The sequence below is a fragment of the Magnolia sinica genome, chromosome 11 (genome assembly GCF_029962835.1).
Source record: "Magnolia sinica isolate HGM2019 chromosome 11, MsV1, whole genome shotgun sequence".
Taxonomy (NCBI): Eukaryota; Viridiplantae; Streptophyta; class Magnoliopsida; order Magnoliales; family Magnoliaceae; genus Magnolia; species Magnolia sinica.
This window is the reverse complement of record NC_080583.1, coordinates 71648478-71668999: the sequence shown is the minus strand read 5'-3', so window position 1 is coordinate 71668999 and position 20522 is coordinate 71648478. Positions and strand designations below refer to the sequence as shown.

At 43.3% G+C, this 20522-nt stretch overlaps 1 protein-coding gene across 3 annotated transcripts in view; it reads right to left on the bottom strand.

The window, feature by feature from the left end:
• Window positions 1-19903, bottom strand: part of LOC131219328 (protein LEO1 homolog) — a 68859-nt gene extending 48956 nt beyond the window's left edge. For all 3 annotated transcript variants that reach the window (XM_058214407.1, XM_058214408.1, XM_058214409.1), the window contains exon 1: window positions 19710-19903. In XM_058214407.1, the coding sequence (XP_058070390.1) occupies window positions 19710-19844 (135 nt within the window). In that variant the 5' untranslated portion in view covers window positions 19845-19903. The remainder of the gene's footprint in view (window positions 1-19709) is intronic.
• Window positions 19904-20522: the final 619 nt, after the last annotated feature.

The window sequence follows — 20522 nt, the reverse complement described above, 5'->3', positions numbered from 1 at the left end:
ACAAGGACATTTCCCTTCGGTTCCTTTCCACACAAGACCAGCTTGCTGATGTGTTCACTAAGGGGTTAAGTTCAGCTCGGTTTTGTCTTCTTAGAGACAAGCTGCGGGTGTGTCTCCCCCCCCCCCTCCAGCTTGCGGGGGATGTTAAGCAGAAAACATCTGTAACTTTGACTGAGATCACTAATAAAGACAGTCGAATCCCTTGATCATCTCCAACAACCTTAACAAACCTCTCTTTTGTATTTTAAATTTCAAATAAAATGTTTGTTAGGGTTTTATTCAAATCAAATGTTTGTTAGGGTTGTTATTATATTGTTATTTCCCTCTTTGTTTGTAAATTCAGATCACTTGTAACCTACAATATCCTAAGTGTATATATATGCAATATACCTCTCGGATCTGGTCAGGAAGCCAAAATTCCAAACAATTCAATCTCTGTCACACTAAAGGAAACAGTGGGGATTCAATCACCACCGCTGAAATATTTTTAAGTGGGCCTCACTTGGGATTCCTGCATGAGGCTAAGTGGACAGTGTTTTCACTTCATCCTAGTGGGAATGACCTTATAAACAAGTTCGATGGCATATAAACATCAAGGTGGAGCCTACGAAGGTTTCAACGGTAGAAAACTCTTTCCCCATATTTCCCTCTCGTATGGCCCACTTGATATGTGGATCCACCTAGTTTTTTGGCGTATGTCATAAAATGACATCATAAAACGGATGGACGAAGTGGATTACTTACAAACATCAAGGTGGACCCCACCTACCATCCTAGCGAAATCAGATTGCATGCTCAGATGCTTGGTACGCTCTTATCATACTGAGTAAACTCAGTTGGGCCCACCTAGAATGTATGTGGTCTATCCACGCCGTCCATAACGTTTTTTAATCTAATTGACGGGGTTGATCCCAAAATTGAAGCATGTCCAAAGATCAAGTGGATCATACCACTGGAAACAACGCATAGCTTAAGACACTCTACAAAGGAAATTTATTAGGTGCATTTTTTTTTTAAGATGTTATGATTTAAAAGTGTGTATTAAGGGCTTTTTTAACAATCCCCATAGTTTCATTAAAAAATTCAAACATTTTTCCAATGTTTCTCCATGTTTCCCAAAAAGTGCGATAAATTATGCGATACAAACGATATATCCCGTGCGATAACCGATACGTATCTGTATCCCAAGGGTGCGATACCGATATTTCAAACATTGGAGGTACAAGAGGCATCCTCATGGTTGGGACATAAATCTAGACTCAGGAATGGATCTCACATCTAGAGAGCCATCTCATGGGCTTAGGGCTTCTGCAACAAATACTTCCGGTTTAAGTTTGGTGATGGCAACAGGCTTAGGTTCTAGGAAGATGTCCAGTGCTCAATGGCTCCCCTATGCAAGGAATTCAAGGGTCTATATCATATTGTTGACTTGGAGAAAAGTCTTCCAAAGGAACAACAGTACAACAGTTTGGTGCCTAACTTTTAGGCATGACCTAAAAGATCTGGAAATTACTACCTTGGCAGATTAATAGACTATTTGCACCACGCTGTGTGTGTGTGTGTTCCTGGAAGGGGCAAGAAAAACATAAATGGTTCCCGCAAGTTGATGGTTTGTATTCAATAAGATCACTTGCTGAGATCTTATCAGAATCTTGAGTTACTTCCTCCACGCACTTCCTCAGGTTATGGGCTATGCATTTCCCACTGAAAGTTAGGCCTTTTGTGTAGCTCGCCTACTTTGGAAAGCCCCTGACTGTGGACCAGATGGAAAGATTATTGCTTGAAAATATGGGACTACCCACGATGGGTGGTGGGTGGGAGAGTCCTTTCTTTATAGAGCTTCAGGGCCTTGGAAGGCAGTATGTAGAATGATGCCAAATTCAAACGGTTAGGTTCTACTTTGGAAATGGCAAGAGAATCCACTTTTGGAGCAAAGTGTGGATCGAGAATGTTCCGCTTTGTGATGCTTTTCCATCCATTGGCCTATTAGTTGTGGATCAAGAGATCTTGCTGACATTTTGCTTCTGAAGGTGTGGTACTTGCTTGGCTCGGTCCCCTCCTTGCAGGTAGAAACTTTCAGATGAGGAAATGGAGGCATTTATTTGTCTCCAACAAATGTGCCTTGGTGTAAGGCATTTTAGGGAGAAGAGAGACTTGACAATTTGGAACAAGGAGAAAACAGCCAATTCTTGGTGCGCTCCCATGATCTTATTTCTAAGAATCTTCTTGAGGTGGAGTGCTCTCGTTCCATGTTTGGTGTTATAGTATATATGGGCTGGTGTGGGTGAACCAAGAATCTAAGCCCACAGAGGTTCAAAATCAGAACTAACACCCGCTAACAACTCGAAGATCCTCTTTTTCTCAATACTTCGTTTATATGCCTCTGCATCAATGGTGCAAGCAAATTGGAGATGTCCAAGAAAGATTCCTCCCACAAACCAAGCATCTCGGCATAATAATCAGAAAATGAACACTCCCCCTTGTCCCAAAGTCCCAATCTCCTAGTAACTATTGTAAATCCGAGCCATATTAATCTACTCAGCATATAATTCATGAGCAATCAAGCAAATCTTTTGAGCAATAGATAATAAGAAACGGCATTCAAAAACTTCTAATTCCATAAAATTCATAAGCCAGGACATGACGAGCAGGTTATTTTATTTCTAATCTTCATAAGAAAGATCTAACATCGCAGGTTCTAGCATACTGCCATCCAGTGTTCGAAATATCGGTATCGTGTTACGTATCGCACCCTTGGGATACAGAGATGCATATCGGTTATCGCATAGGATATATCGGTTGTATCGCGTAATGTATCATTGTTGTTGGAACAAGGGGAAATATTGAAAATTGGTCAAATTTTTCGATGAAATTTCAGTGATTGTTAAAAAAGACATCAATACAGACTTGCAAATCAAAACATTACAAAAAAAAAAAAAATGCGTAATAGGTTATCTTTGTACGAGGTCCTAATCTATGCGTTGTCTAACTGCATTGATGCGAGTATATTCATATAATTTATAAATGTAAGAAGACGTGTGGAAACACAAGCAATACATTCAAAAGCAAAAGAAGAACCACTAAATTAGGATACATACATGTTTGATTTTATGTTTAGACACAACTATTGCAACCGATTTGCAATAAATTGGGTAGATTTTGATTTTTTTCAATTTTCCGAAACTCGGTCCTATCACGCCTGTCACGCCCCAGACTCGGTAACCAGACTCACAAGGAACCCGATGGCCGATTCTGACCGCAATAGCCTCCGTAGTACCCCATTTTCAGCTCCTGGGGCAGGTTCCGATCCTGGGATCCTACAATGAGGATTTCCATAATAGTATAATCATTTCATTATGAGTATACCCAAGATCACAGCAAGTATATCTAAGAATAACAGATGCACACATCACAAAATCCACTATGAATTTGAACTTTTATAAATATCCATAAGGTCCAAAAGGACATACATAAGATAATAGACGAATGAGAGGAAAGAAAAGCCTGCAACACTGGGTCCTCAAGCTCAGCACTACCCCAAGCTCTGCCACTACGACGCCTGCTTAGGATCTCCTGCACGCATCAATCGTGCATAAGCTTATAGAAGCTTAGAGGGTAGTGGAAGCGTGTGATAATGGTGGACAAAAGAATAGAAAGAGCTACAAGAAGAGGAACATGCTTAATGACAATATCACTAGCCTTGCCAAGGCTTATCATGAATACGATGCAATAGTACTGGGCGCCATACCAAAGCAATGCATGAAGGGGCTTATGCAGCCAATGCTAATGCGATGCAAGATAATGTCAGTGCTCATATCCAATCCACATATCAAGTACATTTCCAATCATAAGGAAATCATCGAGGTCCATTACACTGTTGGATGACTGCCGCTCTACAAACCCCGCACAGTCAAACGAGCATAAGAGACCTCACTACCCGCCTATGGACAGCCAATCACCAACAGGGCTCGACAATAGCGAACCCATTTCAGGAGCTGGTCACACTCAGCCTAATAATGCCCTCCCTCACAGGCGGATAAGGCTACATCCCTACTCAACCGACTACACGACAGTGGAAGTCGCAGCCTAACGGTATAAGGCCCTTGTGCACTCACAATTTCCACTCGGTCACGGCGTTGGGGCAGTCTCTTGGTACCATGGAAGTTTTGAGAATTTCACCCATGGGCATCTAATACACCCGGTATGCTCAAGTAATATTTTCGGTGTCCACACATACGGCCATCCACGAACATCCCTGTGGAGGCAGGTCCCTAATGAAGCAAGGACGATATCATCATGAAATGCGATGCCAATGCATGAGTCACACATACAGATCATGCACAAGCTTCAGGCACTCAACATGCACAAGGGGAGAAACTTCGTCCCTCTATGACCACTATACAATGCAATCAATTCACACAAATGATGCGTATGGGGTCACAACGACGTGTGCTACCTGTAGAATGTATGTATTCCTCCTTCCCAAGGAGGGATAATGACGGGATATATATAGACAGGTACTCTAAGGAGAAATGAAGTTCTCTTGGTAGGGGCCCAACAGTTTGGAATGACCCACAAGGTAGGGGAGGCCTAAGGCCTCAAAAAAGAAACAGACCTAACAAGGTCCAAGGTGGGCCTTCAACCACCTATGAGGGCCTTGTAGGCCTACCTTAGGGCCACCAAGGAGGACATCTAACCTTAACTGGGTCCCAAAAGGTAGCTTGCTACGTATGTAAAGTAAGGTCTACGGCCCAAGCAATGCGTGGCCTAATGGGCTATACATAAAGCCCAATTCATAGGAAATATGGTGGGCACTCAAGTAAGGTTTGGGTCCAACCATAAAGGTCATAAATCCATATATTGTGGTGGGCTTCATGGGCAGCCCAGTAGTTCATTCTCATTGGCAAATTTCATATGCGCAAGTGAGTTGGGCCCCACTTTTTGGCCCATGTACAGGGTCAACTTAGTGGGCAACCAAGGGCCCAACTACTTGCATATTATAGCTCTTAAATCCATCACAATAGAGAGGAGAGTATAAGCCCGAGATCAATGGGCCTATCTAAAAGGATTTACTTCACAAGGCCTAAGGAACTAGTCTTTCAATCACATGCAACATTCCATTAAAACTCAACTTGGGTGGGCCTCATATGGGCCCTAATTACACTCAATAATACTATAAAAAATGGTAAGATAACTGATTTAAATCCTCCTCGAATCTAGTGGGCCATACTGCCTCAAAACAGACATTTATAGGCAACAATTATTGGGCTCATTGCCAAATTCCCGCCCACCCATTTTCTGGGTTGGTTGGAATCCAACAACAAAAATTATTTTATAGCATATGAAATTTATGATGGCCCACATACATAACAGTGGGTCCCACCAGATGAGAGGGGGGACATACAACTCATATATCAAGTGGGCCGTGCCGTTACAGTGCAGGCCCAGCAGCAGCCCAAGACAGGGATGCCTCATGTGTAGGCAGCCCTATGGGCCCCGGTATTTAGCCCAAAATCTCATCCAAATGGGCCCCAATTGGAAACCACCGAAGGAGAAGATGATCGAGTCCCTTAAGGACCCCACATGGATGGATGATGGGATATACAACACATCTACGTGGGCCCACAAAGCAAGCTAGACGCCCCAGCCTAGGCGTCCCTGCCTGGTGGGCCACTCCAGGCCGCACCGCGGGCAGTACAACGGCCCGATGGCTCTGAAATTTTGCAGCATGATACTTCCATGAGTGGGCCACACCCCCACAAAATTTCAGAATTTTTGGACATCTAGAAATATTGTAATTTATTTAAAGAAATCAATCTGTCCTGAAATTCGGCCTGATCTGGACACCACAATATAGTGGGCCGGTCCAGCCACTGCCATGGTGTGTACAAGTGTCCATTGGCCCCAAAATTTTGTAGTGGGTCCTACCATGGGTGCGCCACCTCTCTGCAAAATTTTAGAATTTTTGGATACTTAGAAGTATTTTAATTTATTTACGGAAAACAGTCTGCCCAAAAATTTTGATCATCCTGGACGTCCCAACGTGGTGGGCCAGTCCGGCCCTTGCCACGGTGTGCACAAGGGTCCATTGGCCCCAAAAATTTGTTGGTGGGTCCCACGTGGACCACCTCCCTGTAAACTTTCATAGTTTTTGGATACTCAAAAGTATTTTAATAAATTTCGGAATTATAATCTGTCCAGGGTGAAATATTGCTGGAAATATAACTGTCCTGAATTTGGGCCATACAAATGGGTGGGGTTCTGGGCCTCCAAAATTCCTGAAATTTGGACCCAAGGTCCCTCATCAAGCCTACAACAAGATGGGACCCAGAAAGATGGCCCACGTTCTGAGAAAATATTTTTAAAATTTTGTTTTTATGGGACTATGCTGTTGGACTGCATAGCAGAAATTTCTAGCAGTCCACTATGCTAGCCCACCCTTTTGGATGCCCAAATAGGGTCCATTGGCCCTAAAATTTTGCAGGTAAGTCCTACCATAGGTGGGACACCTCTCTGCAAAATTTTAGAATTTTTGGGATAGTAAAAGTATTTTATTTAACTCATGCAATTTATGGACAACAAGGTATATTGCTGCATAGGGCAGCCCATAAATAGAAGTCCAGCAAGAAAAATCCTCATATACATCAAGGTGGAGCCACCTAGATGGGCCACACACATCCAGAACATGCTCCCAACCGATCCGGACGTTGCATGTATAAGTGGACAACAAGATGGGTCTCCATATGTCCAACAAATGGGACATAGGGGCGTCCCATCAAGTGTGGACGGTTGGATGTGCCTTGCACATCAGGTGGGCCACCATGATCAACAACATTAGAGAGAAAAAGAGGGAGAAGGAGAATAAGAAAGAGAGACCGGCCATTCAAGAGGGATTTCGCCACTATAAATCCCCTATGCACAAATAGAGAATCAACCATACAATACTCATCTTATAAATCATGCATGCATGGACCTTCATAATAAAAATCTGAGGTGGGGACCATAAAACAAAGGTCTAGATGGACCTTAGAAGGGCTGAGATTATGAAGTGCATCATGATGGGGTCCATGGAGAATGGCCCCATCATGGAGTGACACATACATGAAGGATGGCCAATGGCCTCATCCAAAGGGTTAGATTGTCCCCCCACCATGGATTAGTAGGTCCCACATGTCCTAAGCATGAAGAAACAAAAAAAATAGGAGAGAGGAAGGAGATCATCAAATGTCGGAGCACCCACCTTAAGATCACTCCTTCCTTCTTCAAGGACTAACTCCAAAGCTTTCAAAGGAAGGCCTCTAATGGTGGTGATGAGGATTAGAAGGTGGGATTGGGAGAGAGAAGAGGGAGAAGTTGCTGGAAAATGGGGAAGATGGTGGACATCTCACCTTGCAAGAGAGGGAAATGAGATAAATGAAAGAAGAGAGAGGGAGGGAGAGTTGTAGAGGGGTAATCATGAGCTCTCTTACCTTGGGTAGGAAAACTCATCATGGCAAGTAGGGTGATATAAACAAAGTTGTAGACTTACAGGTTTGGGTGGTGTCTAGAATGGGTGGTGTTTGTTCCATGGAATTTGTAGTGTGTGGGTGGTGTGCATGGAAACTTGTGTCATGGGAGTGGTCCATATGCTTTTGTACAAAAAGTGGGCCACATGATGAAATGCTCATAACTTTTGATTTATAAGTCGAATGAACGCACAAGACACGTCGTTGGAACCGCAACAATGATACGAATGAGATGGCATAGGTCTAGGGTCGGTGGCACAAATGATGGTGCGTGAGTGGCAAATGTTCGAGGATGTTTCAGAGTTTGACATTGAGTTCGGTCTGCAGTCTTCCATCGTTCAGCATTCAAGCTTGTCGATTCAACCCTCTTTGATGGCTAGGGTGATCGAGGCTCAGCAAACGGACGAGTCACTTCAGGAGTACCGAGCAAAGGCTGCATCCGTGGAACAATCAGACTGGTAGATTGGTTCCGATGGTGGATTACGCTTAAGAGGCCGATTATGTGTCCCGGACGTGCTAGAGCTGCGTCGTGATCTGATGACTGAAGCACACCGATCAAGACTTACTATTCACCCAGGCTCCACGAAGATGTATCGTAATATGAGGAGGCAGTATTTTTGGCAGAGGATGAAGCGCCAGATTGCTAGTTTTATGGCCAAGTGTGACACATGCCAGCGTGTCAAGGCCGATCACCAGAGACCCCCCGGTCCCTTGCAGCCGTTGAGCGTTCAAGAGTAGAAGTGGGAGCACGTATCGATGGACTTCATCGCAGGTTTGCCGAGGACTCAGCGTGGTCACGATACCATCTGGGTTATCGTCGATCGTCTGACAAAGTCGACTCATTTTATTCCGGTGCGTGCTTCCTGGTCTATGGACCGGCTTGCAAAGGTATTTATTGAGGAGATAGTGAGGCTGCACAGCATTCCAGTTTCGATCGTTTCAGACCGAGACTCCAGATTTACGTCTCAGTTTTGGAGGAGTTTCCAGCAGGCGTTGGGGGTCACTTTACGTCTCAGCACCGCTTATCATCCACAGACGGATGGGTAGACCGAAAGGGTCAACCAGATCCTTGAGGATATGCTCAGAGCTTGTTTGATCGACTTTGCGACCAGTTGGGATGATCATATGCGCCTCGCCGAATTCACATACAACAACAGCTATCAGGCGACCATCGGCATAGCTCCTTTTGAGGCACTATAGTAGACTGTGCAGATCTCCTAGTTGTTGGACCGAGGTTGGAGAGCGTTCTTTTAGGTTCCAAGCTTGTGCAGCAGACGTCTGAAGCTATTAATGTTATCAGGCAGAGGATGCGCATAGCTCAGAGCCGGCAGAAGAGTTTTGCTAATCATCGGCGTCGACCCCTCGAGTTCGCAGTCGGGGACATGGTATATCTCAAGGTCTCGCCTATGAAGGGTGTGGTTCGCTTTGGTGTGAAGGGCAAGCTCGCCCCGAAATTTATTAGACCTTTTAAGATTACCGAGCGCGTGGACGTTGTGGCCTATAGGCTTGCCTTACCTCCTGAGTTGTCCATGATCCACGACGTGTTCCATGTTTCTATGTTGCGAAAATGTGGGTCGGACACTATTCCCGTGATTGATTGGCAGCCACTCAAGGTCCGTGAGGATGCTTCCTACATTAAGCAGCCGATTCGTATTCTTGATCGGAAAGAGCAGGTCCTCAGGATTCCCTTGGTGAAGGTGCAATGGGGTCATCATTCGGAGGCCGAGGCGTCTTGGGAACACGAGGCCGAGATTAAAGAGCGTTATACCCATTTAGTCGATGATTGATTGCTTGTATTACTTGTATTGCTTTCTCTTGTGATTGATGATTAAGATATATATATATGATGTTTATGCATTTTGTTATTCCGGTTTTGTCAATTTCAGTGACGAAATTTCTTTGTTGGTGGGAAGGATTGTGAGACCCGACCCTAGTTCCCATATGTGCATGTGTGTGAGTATGCATCTTGTTCATTTTGGTCCCGTGGTCCTACCAGTCAAATTCCGGCGACCCGCAACCCTCGGATTGTGTTTGCGGTCATCTTTGAGTCCGGTCACGTAGATCCAACTCGGATCAGCCCTAAACCAATGCCATCTCGTTCGTATCATCGTTGCGGTTCCAACGACGCGTCTTGTGCGTTCATTCGACGTATAAATCAAAAGTTATAAGCATTTCATCATGTGACCCACTTTTTGTACAGAAGCATATGAACCACTCCCATGGCACAAGTTCTCATGCACACCACCCACACACTACAAATTCCATGGAACAAACACCACCCATTCTAGACACCACCCAAACCTATTAGTCTACAACTTTGTTTATATCACCCTACTTTGCCATGATGAGTTTTCCTACCCAAGGTAAGAGAGCTCGTGATTACCCCTCTACAACTCTCCCTCCCTCTCTCTCCTCTTTCATTTGTCTCATTTCCCTCTCTTGCAAGGTGGGAAGTCCACCATCTTCCCCATTTTCCAGCAACTTCTCCCTCTTCTCTCTCCCAATCCCACCTAATCCTCATCACCACCATTAGAGGCCTTCCCTTGAAGCTTTGGAATTAGTCCTTGAAGAAGGAAGGAGTGATCTTAAGGTGGGTGCTCCTACAATTGCTGATCTCCTTCCTCTCCTATTTCTTTTGTTTCTTCATGCTTGGGACATGTGGGACCCACCAATCATTGTGGGGGCCCCATCTAACCCTTTGGATGAGGCCATTGGCCATCCTTCATGCATGTGTCACTCCATGATGGGGTCATTCTCCATAGACCCCATTATGATGCACTTCATAATCTCAGCCCTTCTAAGGTCATCTAGACCTTTGTTTTATGGTGGGGATGACATCCCCACCTCAGATTTTTACTATGAAGGTCCATGGATGCATGATCTATAAGATGAGTATTATATGGTTGATTCTCTGTTTATGCATAGGGGATTTATAGTGGCGAAATCCCTCTTGAATGGCCGATGTCTCTTTCTTATTCTCCTTCTCCCTCTTTTTCTCTCTAATGTTACTGATCATGGTAGCCCACCTGATGTGCAAGGCACATCCAACCGTCCACACTTGATGGGACGCCCCTATGTCCCATTTGTTGGACATATGGAGACCCATCTTGCTGTCCACTTGTACATGCAAGGTCCGGATCGGTTGGGAGCATGTTCCGGATGTGTGTGGCCCATCTAGGTGGCCCCACCTTGATGTACATGAGGATTTTTCTTGCTAGACTTCTATTTATAGGTTGCCCTAGGCAGCAATATACCTTATTGTCCATAAATTGCATGAGTTAAATAAAATACTTTTACCATCCCAAAAATTCTAAAATTTTGCAGAGAGGTGTCCCACCCATGGTAGGACTTACCTGCAAAATTTTAGGGCCAATGGACCCCATTTGGGCATCCAAAAGGGTGGGCCAGCATAGTGGACTGCCAGAAATTTCTGCTGTGCAGTCCAGCAGCATAGTCCCATAAAAACAAAATTTTAAAAATATTTTCTCAGATCTTTCTGGGTCCCACCTTGTTGTAGGCTTGATAAGGGACCTTGTGTCCAAATTTCAGAAATTTTGGAGGCCCAGAACCTACCCATTTGGATGGCCCAAATTCAGGACAGTTATATTTCCAGCAATATTTCACCTTGGACAGATTATAATTTCGAAATTTATTAAAATACTTATGAGTATCCAAAAATTATGAAAATTTACAGGGAAGTGGCCCACCCATGGTGGGACCCACAAACAAATTTTTGGGGCCAATGGACCCCTGTGCACACCGTGACAAGGGCCGGACTGGCCCACCACGTTGGGACGTCCAGGATTATCAAAATTTTTGGGCAGACTGTTTTCCATAAATAAATTAAAATACTTCTGAGTATCCAAAAATTCTAAAATTTTGCAAAGAGGTGGCCCACCCATGGTAGGACCCACTATAAAATTTTGGGGCCAATGGACACTTGTACACACCATGGCAGTGGCTGGACCGGCCCACTATATTGTGGTGTCCAGATCAGGCAGAATTTCAGGACAGACTGATTTCTTTAAATAAATTACAGTATTTCTAGATGTCCAAAAATCCTGAAATTTTGTGGGGGTGTGGCCCACCCATGGAAGTATCACCCTGCAAAATTTCAGAGCCATCGGGCCCTTGTACTACCCGCGGTGCGGCTTGGAGTGGCCCACCAGGCAGGGACGCCCAGGCTGGGGCGTCTAGCCTTGGCTGGCCGTCCAGCCTGCTTTGTGGGCCCACCTAGATGTGTTGTATATCCAATCATCCATCCATGTGGGGTCCTTAGGGGACTCGATCATCTTCTCCTTCGGTGGTTTCCAATTGAGGCCCATTTGGATGAGATTTTGGGCTAAATACTCGGGCCCATAGGGCTGCCTACACATGAGGCATCCCTGTATTGGGCTGCTGCTGGGCCTGCACTCCAATGGCACAGCCCACTTGATATATGAGTTGTATGTCCCCCTCTCATCTGGTGGGACCCACTATTATGTATGTAGGCCATCATAAATTTCATATGCTATAAAATAATTTTTGTTGTTGGATTCCAACCAACCCAGAAAATGGGTGGGCTGGAATTTGGCAATGAGCCCAATAATTGTTGCCTATAAATGTTTGTTTTGGTGCAGTATGGCCCACTAGATTTAAGGAGGATTTAAATCAGTTATCTTACCATTTTTTATAATATTATTGAGTGTAATTAGGGCCCATATGAGGCCCACCCAAGTTGAGTTTTAATGGAATATTACATGTGATTGAAAGACTATTTCCTTAGGCCTTGTAGACTAAATCCTTTTAGATAGGCTCATTAATCTTGGGCCTATACTCTCATATCTATTGTGATGGATTTAAGGGTTATCCTATAATATGCAAGTAGTTGGGCCCTTGGCTGCCCACTAAGTTGACCCTGTACTTGGGCCAAAAAGTGGGGCCCAACTCACTTGTTTAAAATATGAAATTTGCCCATGAGGATGAACTACTGGGCTACCCATGAAGCCTACCACAATATATGGATTTATAACCTTTATGGTTGGGCCCAAACCTTACTTGAGGGCCCACCATATTGCCTATGAGTTGGGCTTTATGCATAGCCCATTAGGCCACGCATTGCTTGGGCCTTAGACCTTACTTTACATACGTAGCAGGCTACCTTTTGGGACCTAGTTGAGGTTAGATGTCCTCCTTGGTGGCCCTAAGGTAGGCCCACAAGGCCCTTATAGGTGGTTGAAGGCCCACTTTGGACCTTGTTAGGTCCGTTTCCTTTCTGAGGCCTTAGGACTCCCCTACCTTGTGGGTCATTCCAAACTGTTGGGCCCCTACCAAGAGAACTTCATTTCTCCTTAAGAGTACTTGTCTATATATATCTCGTCATTATCCCTCCTTGGGAAGGAGGAATACATACATTCTCCAAGTAGCACACTTACATCGTTGTGACCCCATACGCATCATTTGTGTGAATTGATAGCATTATATGGTGGTCATAGAGGGACGAAGTTTCTCCCCTTGTGCATGTTGAGTGCCTGAAGCTTGTGCATGATCTGTACGTGTGACTCATGCATTGGCATCGCATTTCATGATGATACCGCCCTTGCTTCATTAGGGCCTTGCCTCCACAGGGATGTTCGTGGATGGCCGTATGTGTGGACACCAGAAATATTACTTAAGCATACCGGGTGCATAAGATGTCCATGGGTGAAATTCTCAAAACTTCCATGGTACCAAAGGACTGCCCCAACGTCGTGACCGAGTGGAAACTATTAGCGCACAAGGGCCTTATACCGTTAGGCCGCGACCCCCACTGTCGTGTAGTCGGTTGGGTAGGGATGTAGCCTTATCCGCCTGTGAGGGAGGGCATTATTAGGCTGAGTCTGACCAGCTCGTGAAATGGTTCCGCTATCGTTGAGCCTTGTTGGTGATTGGCTGTCCACAAGCGGGTAGTGAGGTCTCTTACGCTCGTTTGACTGTGCGGGGTCTGTAGAGCGGCAGTCATCCAGCAGTGTAATGGACCCCGGTGATTTCCTTATGATTAGAAATGTACTTGATATGTGGATTGGATATGAGCACTGGCATTACCTTGCATCGCATTAGCATTGGCTGCATAAGCCCCTTCATGCATTGCCTTGGTATGGCGCCCAGTACTCATTGCATCGTATTCACGATAAGCCTTGGCAAGGCTAGTGATATTGTCATTAAGCATGTTCCTCTTCCTGTAACTCCTATTCTTCTGTCCACCATTATCACACGCTTCCACCACCCTCAGCTTCTATAAGCTTATGCATGATTGATGCGTGCAGGAGATCCTAGGTAGGCGTCGTAGTGGTGGAGCTTAGAGTAGCGCTGAACTTAAGGACCTAGTGTTGCAGACTTTCCTTTCCTCTCCTTCTTCTATTATCTTATGTATGTCCTTTTAAACCTTATGGATATTTGTAAAAGTTCAAATTCGTAGTGGATTTTGTGATGTGTGCCTTTATTATTCTCAGATATACTTGTTGTGATCTTGGGTATGCTCATAATGGAATGATTATACTATTATAAAAATCCTCCTTGTAGGATCCCAGGATCGGAACCTGCCTCGGGAGCCAAGAATGGGATACTACGGAGATTGTTGCGGCCAGAACCGGCCATCAGGTTCCTTGTGAGTCCGGTTACCGAGTCTAGGGCGTGACAGGAGTCTTCAAATCTAGAAATTGAAGCTCTTAATCCATGATTTTTCATGAAAACATGAAAAATCATGGATTTGTAACAATTTGACACTGATTTAATATGATTTACAGCAAAAAATGATCGGGAAAAAAAAAAAATGATGCTCACCAAATCAAACGTGTGGGATATATCCCACTACTTGTGTGTTTCGTATGTTGCAGGATTTCTAGAATGAACAATAAATCTCTCCATCTTAGAGTTGATTGAATTAATTGTCGCAAACCTTGACGAAGAGGCCATAAGGAATCCACACAACACGGATCAAAACAAAGTTCAAATAATAGTCAAATCCCAATTCACGAAAAAACAAGAAGAGAGAAGAAAGATCTTACAGCTAGATTAACAAATCTAAAAGATAAGGGTTACTGTGCATGGATTTCAATAAATCTAGATATGAAAGGCTCGATCAACCTACAAAGGTTCGACTCAAGAAAAAAATCAAAACCTTTATTAGAGATGATTGTCCAGCAAAACCTTCTCTCAAATCTCCCCAAAAAAAAAAAACAGCCACACGTCTCAATCCTCAAAGAAAACTTCAATATAATTCAAACTTCATAAATTTCAAAAAACTTAAAAAATCTCTAGATGCAAGTCTCCCCCTCTCAAGTCAAATCAAATCAGTGGGTAAAAAACACCCACAACCCTCAAAACAAGATGAAATACATGCATAAAAGAAGAAAAAGAAGACTAGCAGAAGAGAGGAAAAGGAGAGAAAAATCGAAGGAGGAAAGAACAAGGAAAAAAGAAACCCTATGAACAATACTTAGGCTCCAATACAATGTGAAATAGAAAAGCTTTGAAAGAAGAGAAAGGCCAATGGGGTTGAACATCCCACCCTTATTGTATTTGTAGGATGAAATATGCCAAATTACATAGAATACCCTTAAAGTAAAAGGGCAAAATAGAAAACTGAAAAAAAAAAAAAAAAAAAACTAATAGGCCCAAAGACCCATGGCAGCCCATATGTAATATGACATTTGGAAATCCAGGGCACCCCCAAGGCCCAAGGTTGTGGTTTGAACACGGTTCGTGGGGTAGAACAATGTGCTCACAATCGACAATTTGAAGAAAAAAGTTCGATGATTATTACTAATCGTTGTAATAATGTACGCTTCGGATGCAGAATCAGTGAACCACCTATTCATCCCTTGTCAGTTTGCTCAAAAGGTTTGGAAGCAATTTTCAATTAATTCAATGTCCATTAGGTTGTGCCAAGTTTGATGGAATGCCTCTTTATAACTTGGCATGGGGAAAAGAATGGGACCTATTCCCCCACGATCTTGTCATGTAGGGTCGGCAGGGTTCTTGTATCTTTTGCCCATCAAGCTTTTCTAATAAATTATCTTCGTCTTTCCAATATATATATGTTTGTGTGTGTGCGCGCGCGCGTGTGTGCGTGTGTGGCTCAATGGAAGAGAACACAAATCATAGCTTCATCCACTGCGGGACAATAAAAGAGATCCAGGGCAGTGTCTTGGCCGGATTTGGTATGCAAAGGGTTTTCCCAAGCTCTATCATTGAAGCCCAAGGTGTCCCAAATCGGTTACGTATCGGCTGTAACGGCCGATACGTAACGGTAACGGTGGGGTCCATTACGCAATACGGGAGCGTAACGGGCGATGAGCTAATTTTGCAACCATAACGCCCGTTACGGGCGTAACGATCGTTATTGACCCGTAACGGCTGTTACGGGCTTTGGAAAAAAAAAGAACGTACCTCTTTTCCTTTCTTTTCTTCTTCTCTTTCTTCTTCTTCTTCTTCCTCTTCTTCTTCTTCTCAGGCAGCTGCGGCTGCGGCCTTCTTCCTCTTCTTCTTCTTCTCTCTCTCTCTCTCTCTCTCTCTCTCTCTCTCTCTCTCTCTCTCTCTCTCTCTCTTTTCTTTTCTCTTCTTTCCCTCTTTTTTCTTTTCGGTTTCCCTCTCCCTTTTTCTTTTTTTTGCAGGCGTACCGTGCACTAGCTAGTTGTAGGTACGTGTCACGCTAAGACGAGCGATGACACTCCTCGAGCTCCGAGTCGTATGAACGGTTCAAAGGAGATCAAAGTTATATGGGCTCCACAGTGATGTATTTATTACATCTACACCTTCATCTATTTTTAGAGATCATTTCAGAGCACTACCCAAAAAATGAATTATATCCAAAAATCATCTGGACCACACCAAAAATAGCAGCGGAGATAAGATTTGCACCGTTGAACAATTCGTAAGGCCCACGGTAACGTTTATTTTCCATCCAATCTGATCTGATCTGATCAGACCCGAGTGTGCCCCACCATGATGTATATATTTTATCCATGTCGTCCATCCATTTTGCCACATCATTTTAGGTCAGGATCTGAAAACTTAATAATATCCAAATCTCAGGTGGACCACACCCTAGGAAATAGTGGTTATAGAATGCTCACCATTAAAAATTTCTTAAGGTCCCCTGTAATGTTTATTTTCAATCTAACCTATTAATTGGGTCACACTGATGTGGATGAAGAGAAAACACACATGTCAGCTTGATCTAAAACTTTTGTAGCCCCCAATAAATTTTTAATGGTGAACGTTTAATTATTGTTGTTTCTTATGGTGCAGTCCACCTGAGCTTTGGATGTGCCTCATTTTTGGGCTCATGCCCTAAAATTATTTGGCAAAATGGATGGACGGTGTGGATATAACACATTCATCATGGGTGGGGCCCAAAAAACTTTGACACACTTCACAATCTGAGTCCTGCCTAATTCGAGCCTTAAAAAATTGTACACAAGACATATTAACTTAAAATTTAGCAATTAAATTATGGACTGCAATTGCTAACTCACAATGCCAAAATCAAATTGTTTGAATAGTTTTAATTGTTAATTTGTGGACTTTTATTTTTTTAAAATAGGGCCTTTTGATTTTTTTCATGATTCACTATCTAATAAATGTCCACCAATTCATAAGTGGGATAATGACAATAAATTGCATGAATTTGAGGCTGATTTGGTGCATAGATTGGTCCTCCAAGTCAGCCCCAAATTGGCAGCGCCATCTACCTGAATTTAATTTCATTTTTTTAAAGAACTATTGGGAGAAATGATATCAAGTTGTTAAGTATATAAATTAGATATTTAGAAAATTAAATATATGAATTTTGTAGTCAAATTCAGGTTATCTGGTTCATAAATTCATCAGACAGTCCGATACAACTTCTCACCAAAGAGTGGACCGTTACACCTCCATAAACATGTTCCAATTTATAAATGAATGCATATTTGGAATGCTTAGAATATTCCGGATTTAATCCATATTTTTTTAGCAAAAAAAAAAATTTACGCCGTTACGCCCCTGTATCGCCGTTACACCCCCGTATCCGTATCGGTTTCGGAGGGCACCGTTGCCAACCGATACCGATACGGGACACTTTGTTGAAGCCTTTAATAGCTGGGTGGTTACAGCTTGAGCCCTATGGGCAAGCTGATTTAAGCCACTTGTTTCCATGTTGTTATATGGACTGTGACTAGAGAAGAATAGCATAACCTTCAGAGGTACAAGAGGGTATAGGTATGATAGCTGAAGATTCAAACGTATTCCTAGACAGTTGCTGGAATACAAGTGGAATGAAAGTTGAAAACCAACGATGTGGGAGGAGAGAGAGAGAGAGAGAGAGAGAGAGAGAGAGGCCCGAACTTGAGATGGTTGGCTCCTTCGGAAGGCTAGTTCAAAATTGATTTTGATGGGCACTCCTTTGTGAACCTGGGACCAACAAGAGTTGGTGGGGTGGTTTTCAACAGAAGTGGGAACCTCCTAATAGAATTTTCAGGTCCAATCAGGATGGTGGACTTGAATTATGCAGTGGCGGCAGATGTTCTCAATGCGGTAAAGCGGCAATTAGGTACTTCCTCCTAAGCATTCTCAAGGGTGAATTTGCAAATGCCAGGCATGGACAACATCCAAGAGGTGTCCTTGGAGGGTGGTTAGCATCATCAAGGATGGTTTTCTTTGGAGTTAATGCAAACGATCGGGCTAGTAACCTTGCTAAAGCAAGAACTCAAAGTGTCCCCTGCAAATAACAGATTTATCCGATGTACTTGTGCTTTATGAGTTGCTTGTCGGATCTTTCTGTTCTTTTTTAATAAAATGATTCTAATTTTACCCGAAAAACAAAAAAGAACTTTCACCAACTCACTCCTAATCAGCATAATTTTTGGTCTCCAACTCTCCATTGCACATGACCAAACTATCTAAATCCACTTACCCTCATTTATTTCATATTCACTAGAATGCATCATTTCTAATTCTATCCTTCCTCGTCTTGCCACTCATTCATCTCAACGTTCTCATTTTTAGCTACACTCATCCTATGAACATGTTGTTGCTTAGCTCTTTATCATCAATCATGACAAGTCTCTCCTTGGATATGTTATAAATTCTTCCCTTATTAAAGCCCACTTGACTAAAGAAGGCCTTGTTGAAGATTTACCTTTAACCAAAAATCCATATATTCCTTTCCATCCAAGTGCACTAGCAAAAGGCGCCATCTTCCACATAATCGAGCCTTTCTTAGGAAATACCCACTAAACCACCCCCAAACTATCCTTTCCAAGGATGATTGCATTATCATCTCAATCCTGAAAAGAAATGGAAGCATACTTCGCAACATGATAGCGAAGAAATATATGCCAAATTGCCAATAGTTTCCTCCTCTTCCCAACACATGAAGCACATATTCGGTATCATGAAGTTCTTTTTAAAATTGTCAACCATTACAATTCTACTTTGCAAAGGCCTCAACTCTCAGTGGTACACTATGAAAAAGTATTCCCTTCATGGGACCTCCATATACATGGGACCCACCCTCAAGATCAGAACCATTTGTCCTGCTAGGCCCCATCATGGATTGCCCAAGGTGGCAAAATCCTATCAATTAGATATCTAGTAGGATGGAACTTTCAAAACTAAAAACGAAAACATTTCGCAATCCAAGAAGCAAAAGTCCATTGACTGGACAATTAGGGCTGTCTGATCGGTGGGACATTGGACCTTCTCACAGGGGGAATTGGCGGTGAGGCCCACTGGAAGAACGGTCATCACCTAGGTTTTCTGACAACAATTCCAGCAGTCCCAGTGATACCAACAACCAGGCCACACGTTCCTACCACATCACCATGAATTCATGAATTTTCCATCAAATTGGACCCAAGATTGGATCTTTATTTGAGAATGGCTTAGAATGGGGGAAGGGGGGAAACAAGATGTTGTATTTGCACCTACCCTAATTGGCAGAGACGACCACCCTTTCTACTAATACAATAGCACAAACAGGTAGGTGTAAAAATCATTTTCCAAAAAAAAAAACTATTTCTATTTTTCATCTAAAAGGATCGAAAAGGAGACTGGAACATCGATTCACGCTTTGAAGAAAGATGAGCGGGATGTGTTTAGGGTGGAAACAGCAAGAACATCGAAATTTTTGAAAACCCCAGATCGGAATTTTTCCTTTTTCAGTTCAAAATTAGAGATGGAGATGGGGAAGGGAGATGTTACCGAATGATAATGAGGGGGTTGTTGCAGAGTATCATGGCCGATATCGAGCTCTTCTTCTTCATCTTCTTCTTCTTCTTCTGATTGGTCGCCGAACAGGTTCTGCATCATCTGATGCCTCTTCTCTTCTCCCCCCATCTCTCTCTCTCCCTCTCTCTCTCTCTCTCTCTCTCTCTCTGAATGAGTTTCTCTCTCTCTCGCTCTCGCTCTCGCTCTCTCGCTTTCTTCTTACCAATGGGCGGAGAAGTAGTGAAATAAAGCATCTTATTATATAGGCTTGCTCATTCCACGCGCCTGAGGAGCCGTACACATTCGCACGCTTTCCAAGATGAAACACGCGTGCGAGATCCAAGCTTTCCATAAAATTGGAAATAGTTATTAGATCATAGTCCTGAAAGATCAGATAATCTCACTCTTCAAGTGGGCCATAGTGTACAAGGTGGTTTGACGGTCACAGACTTTTTACAGCTATTCATTGGCTTTGATACGATGTGGTACAACTGAGGTGTGAAATTGCCTGATTTTAAAATAGACGATCTAGACTGATCAGTTGACCTGATGGAAGGTCAGATTTAACAATTGTTGTGTCCTGGCACATTAACAACATGTGCATGTGCACAAGCTCTCTTGTGCATGTGAAATTAGGAAATTTAACCTGCAGTAGCCGGGTCTCGATGAACTGGGATCATATACACTCCTCCGTCCATCATAAGCTGATTTTAATATACAAACGCAATTATAATGCAAATCCACGTATTCAAGTGCAGCACACCACAGCACACCACAGTAACACTAAGAATATAAATATTCACCATT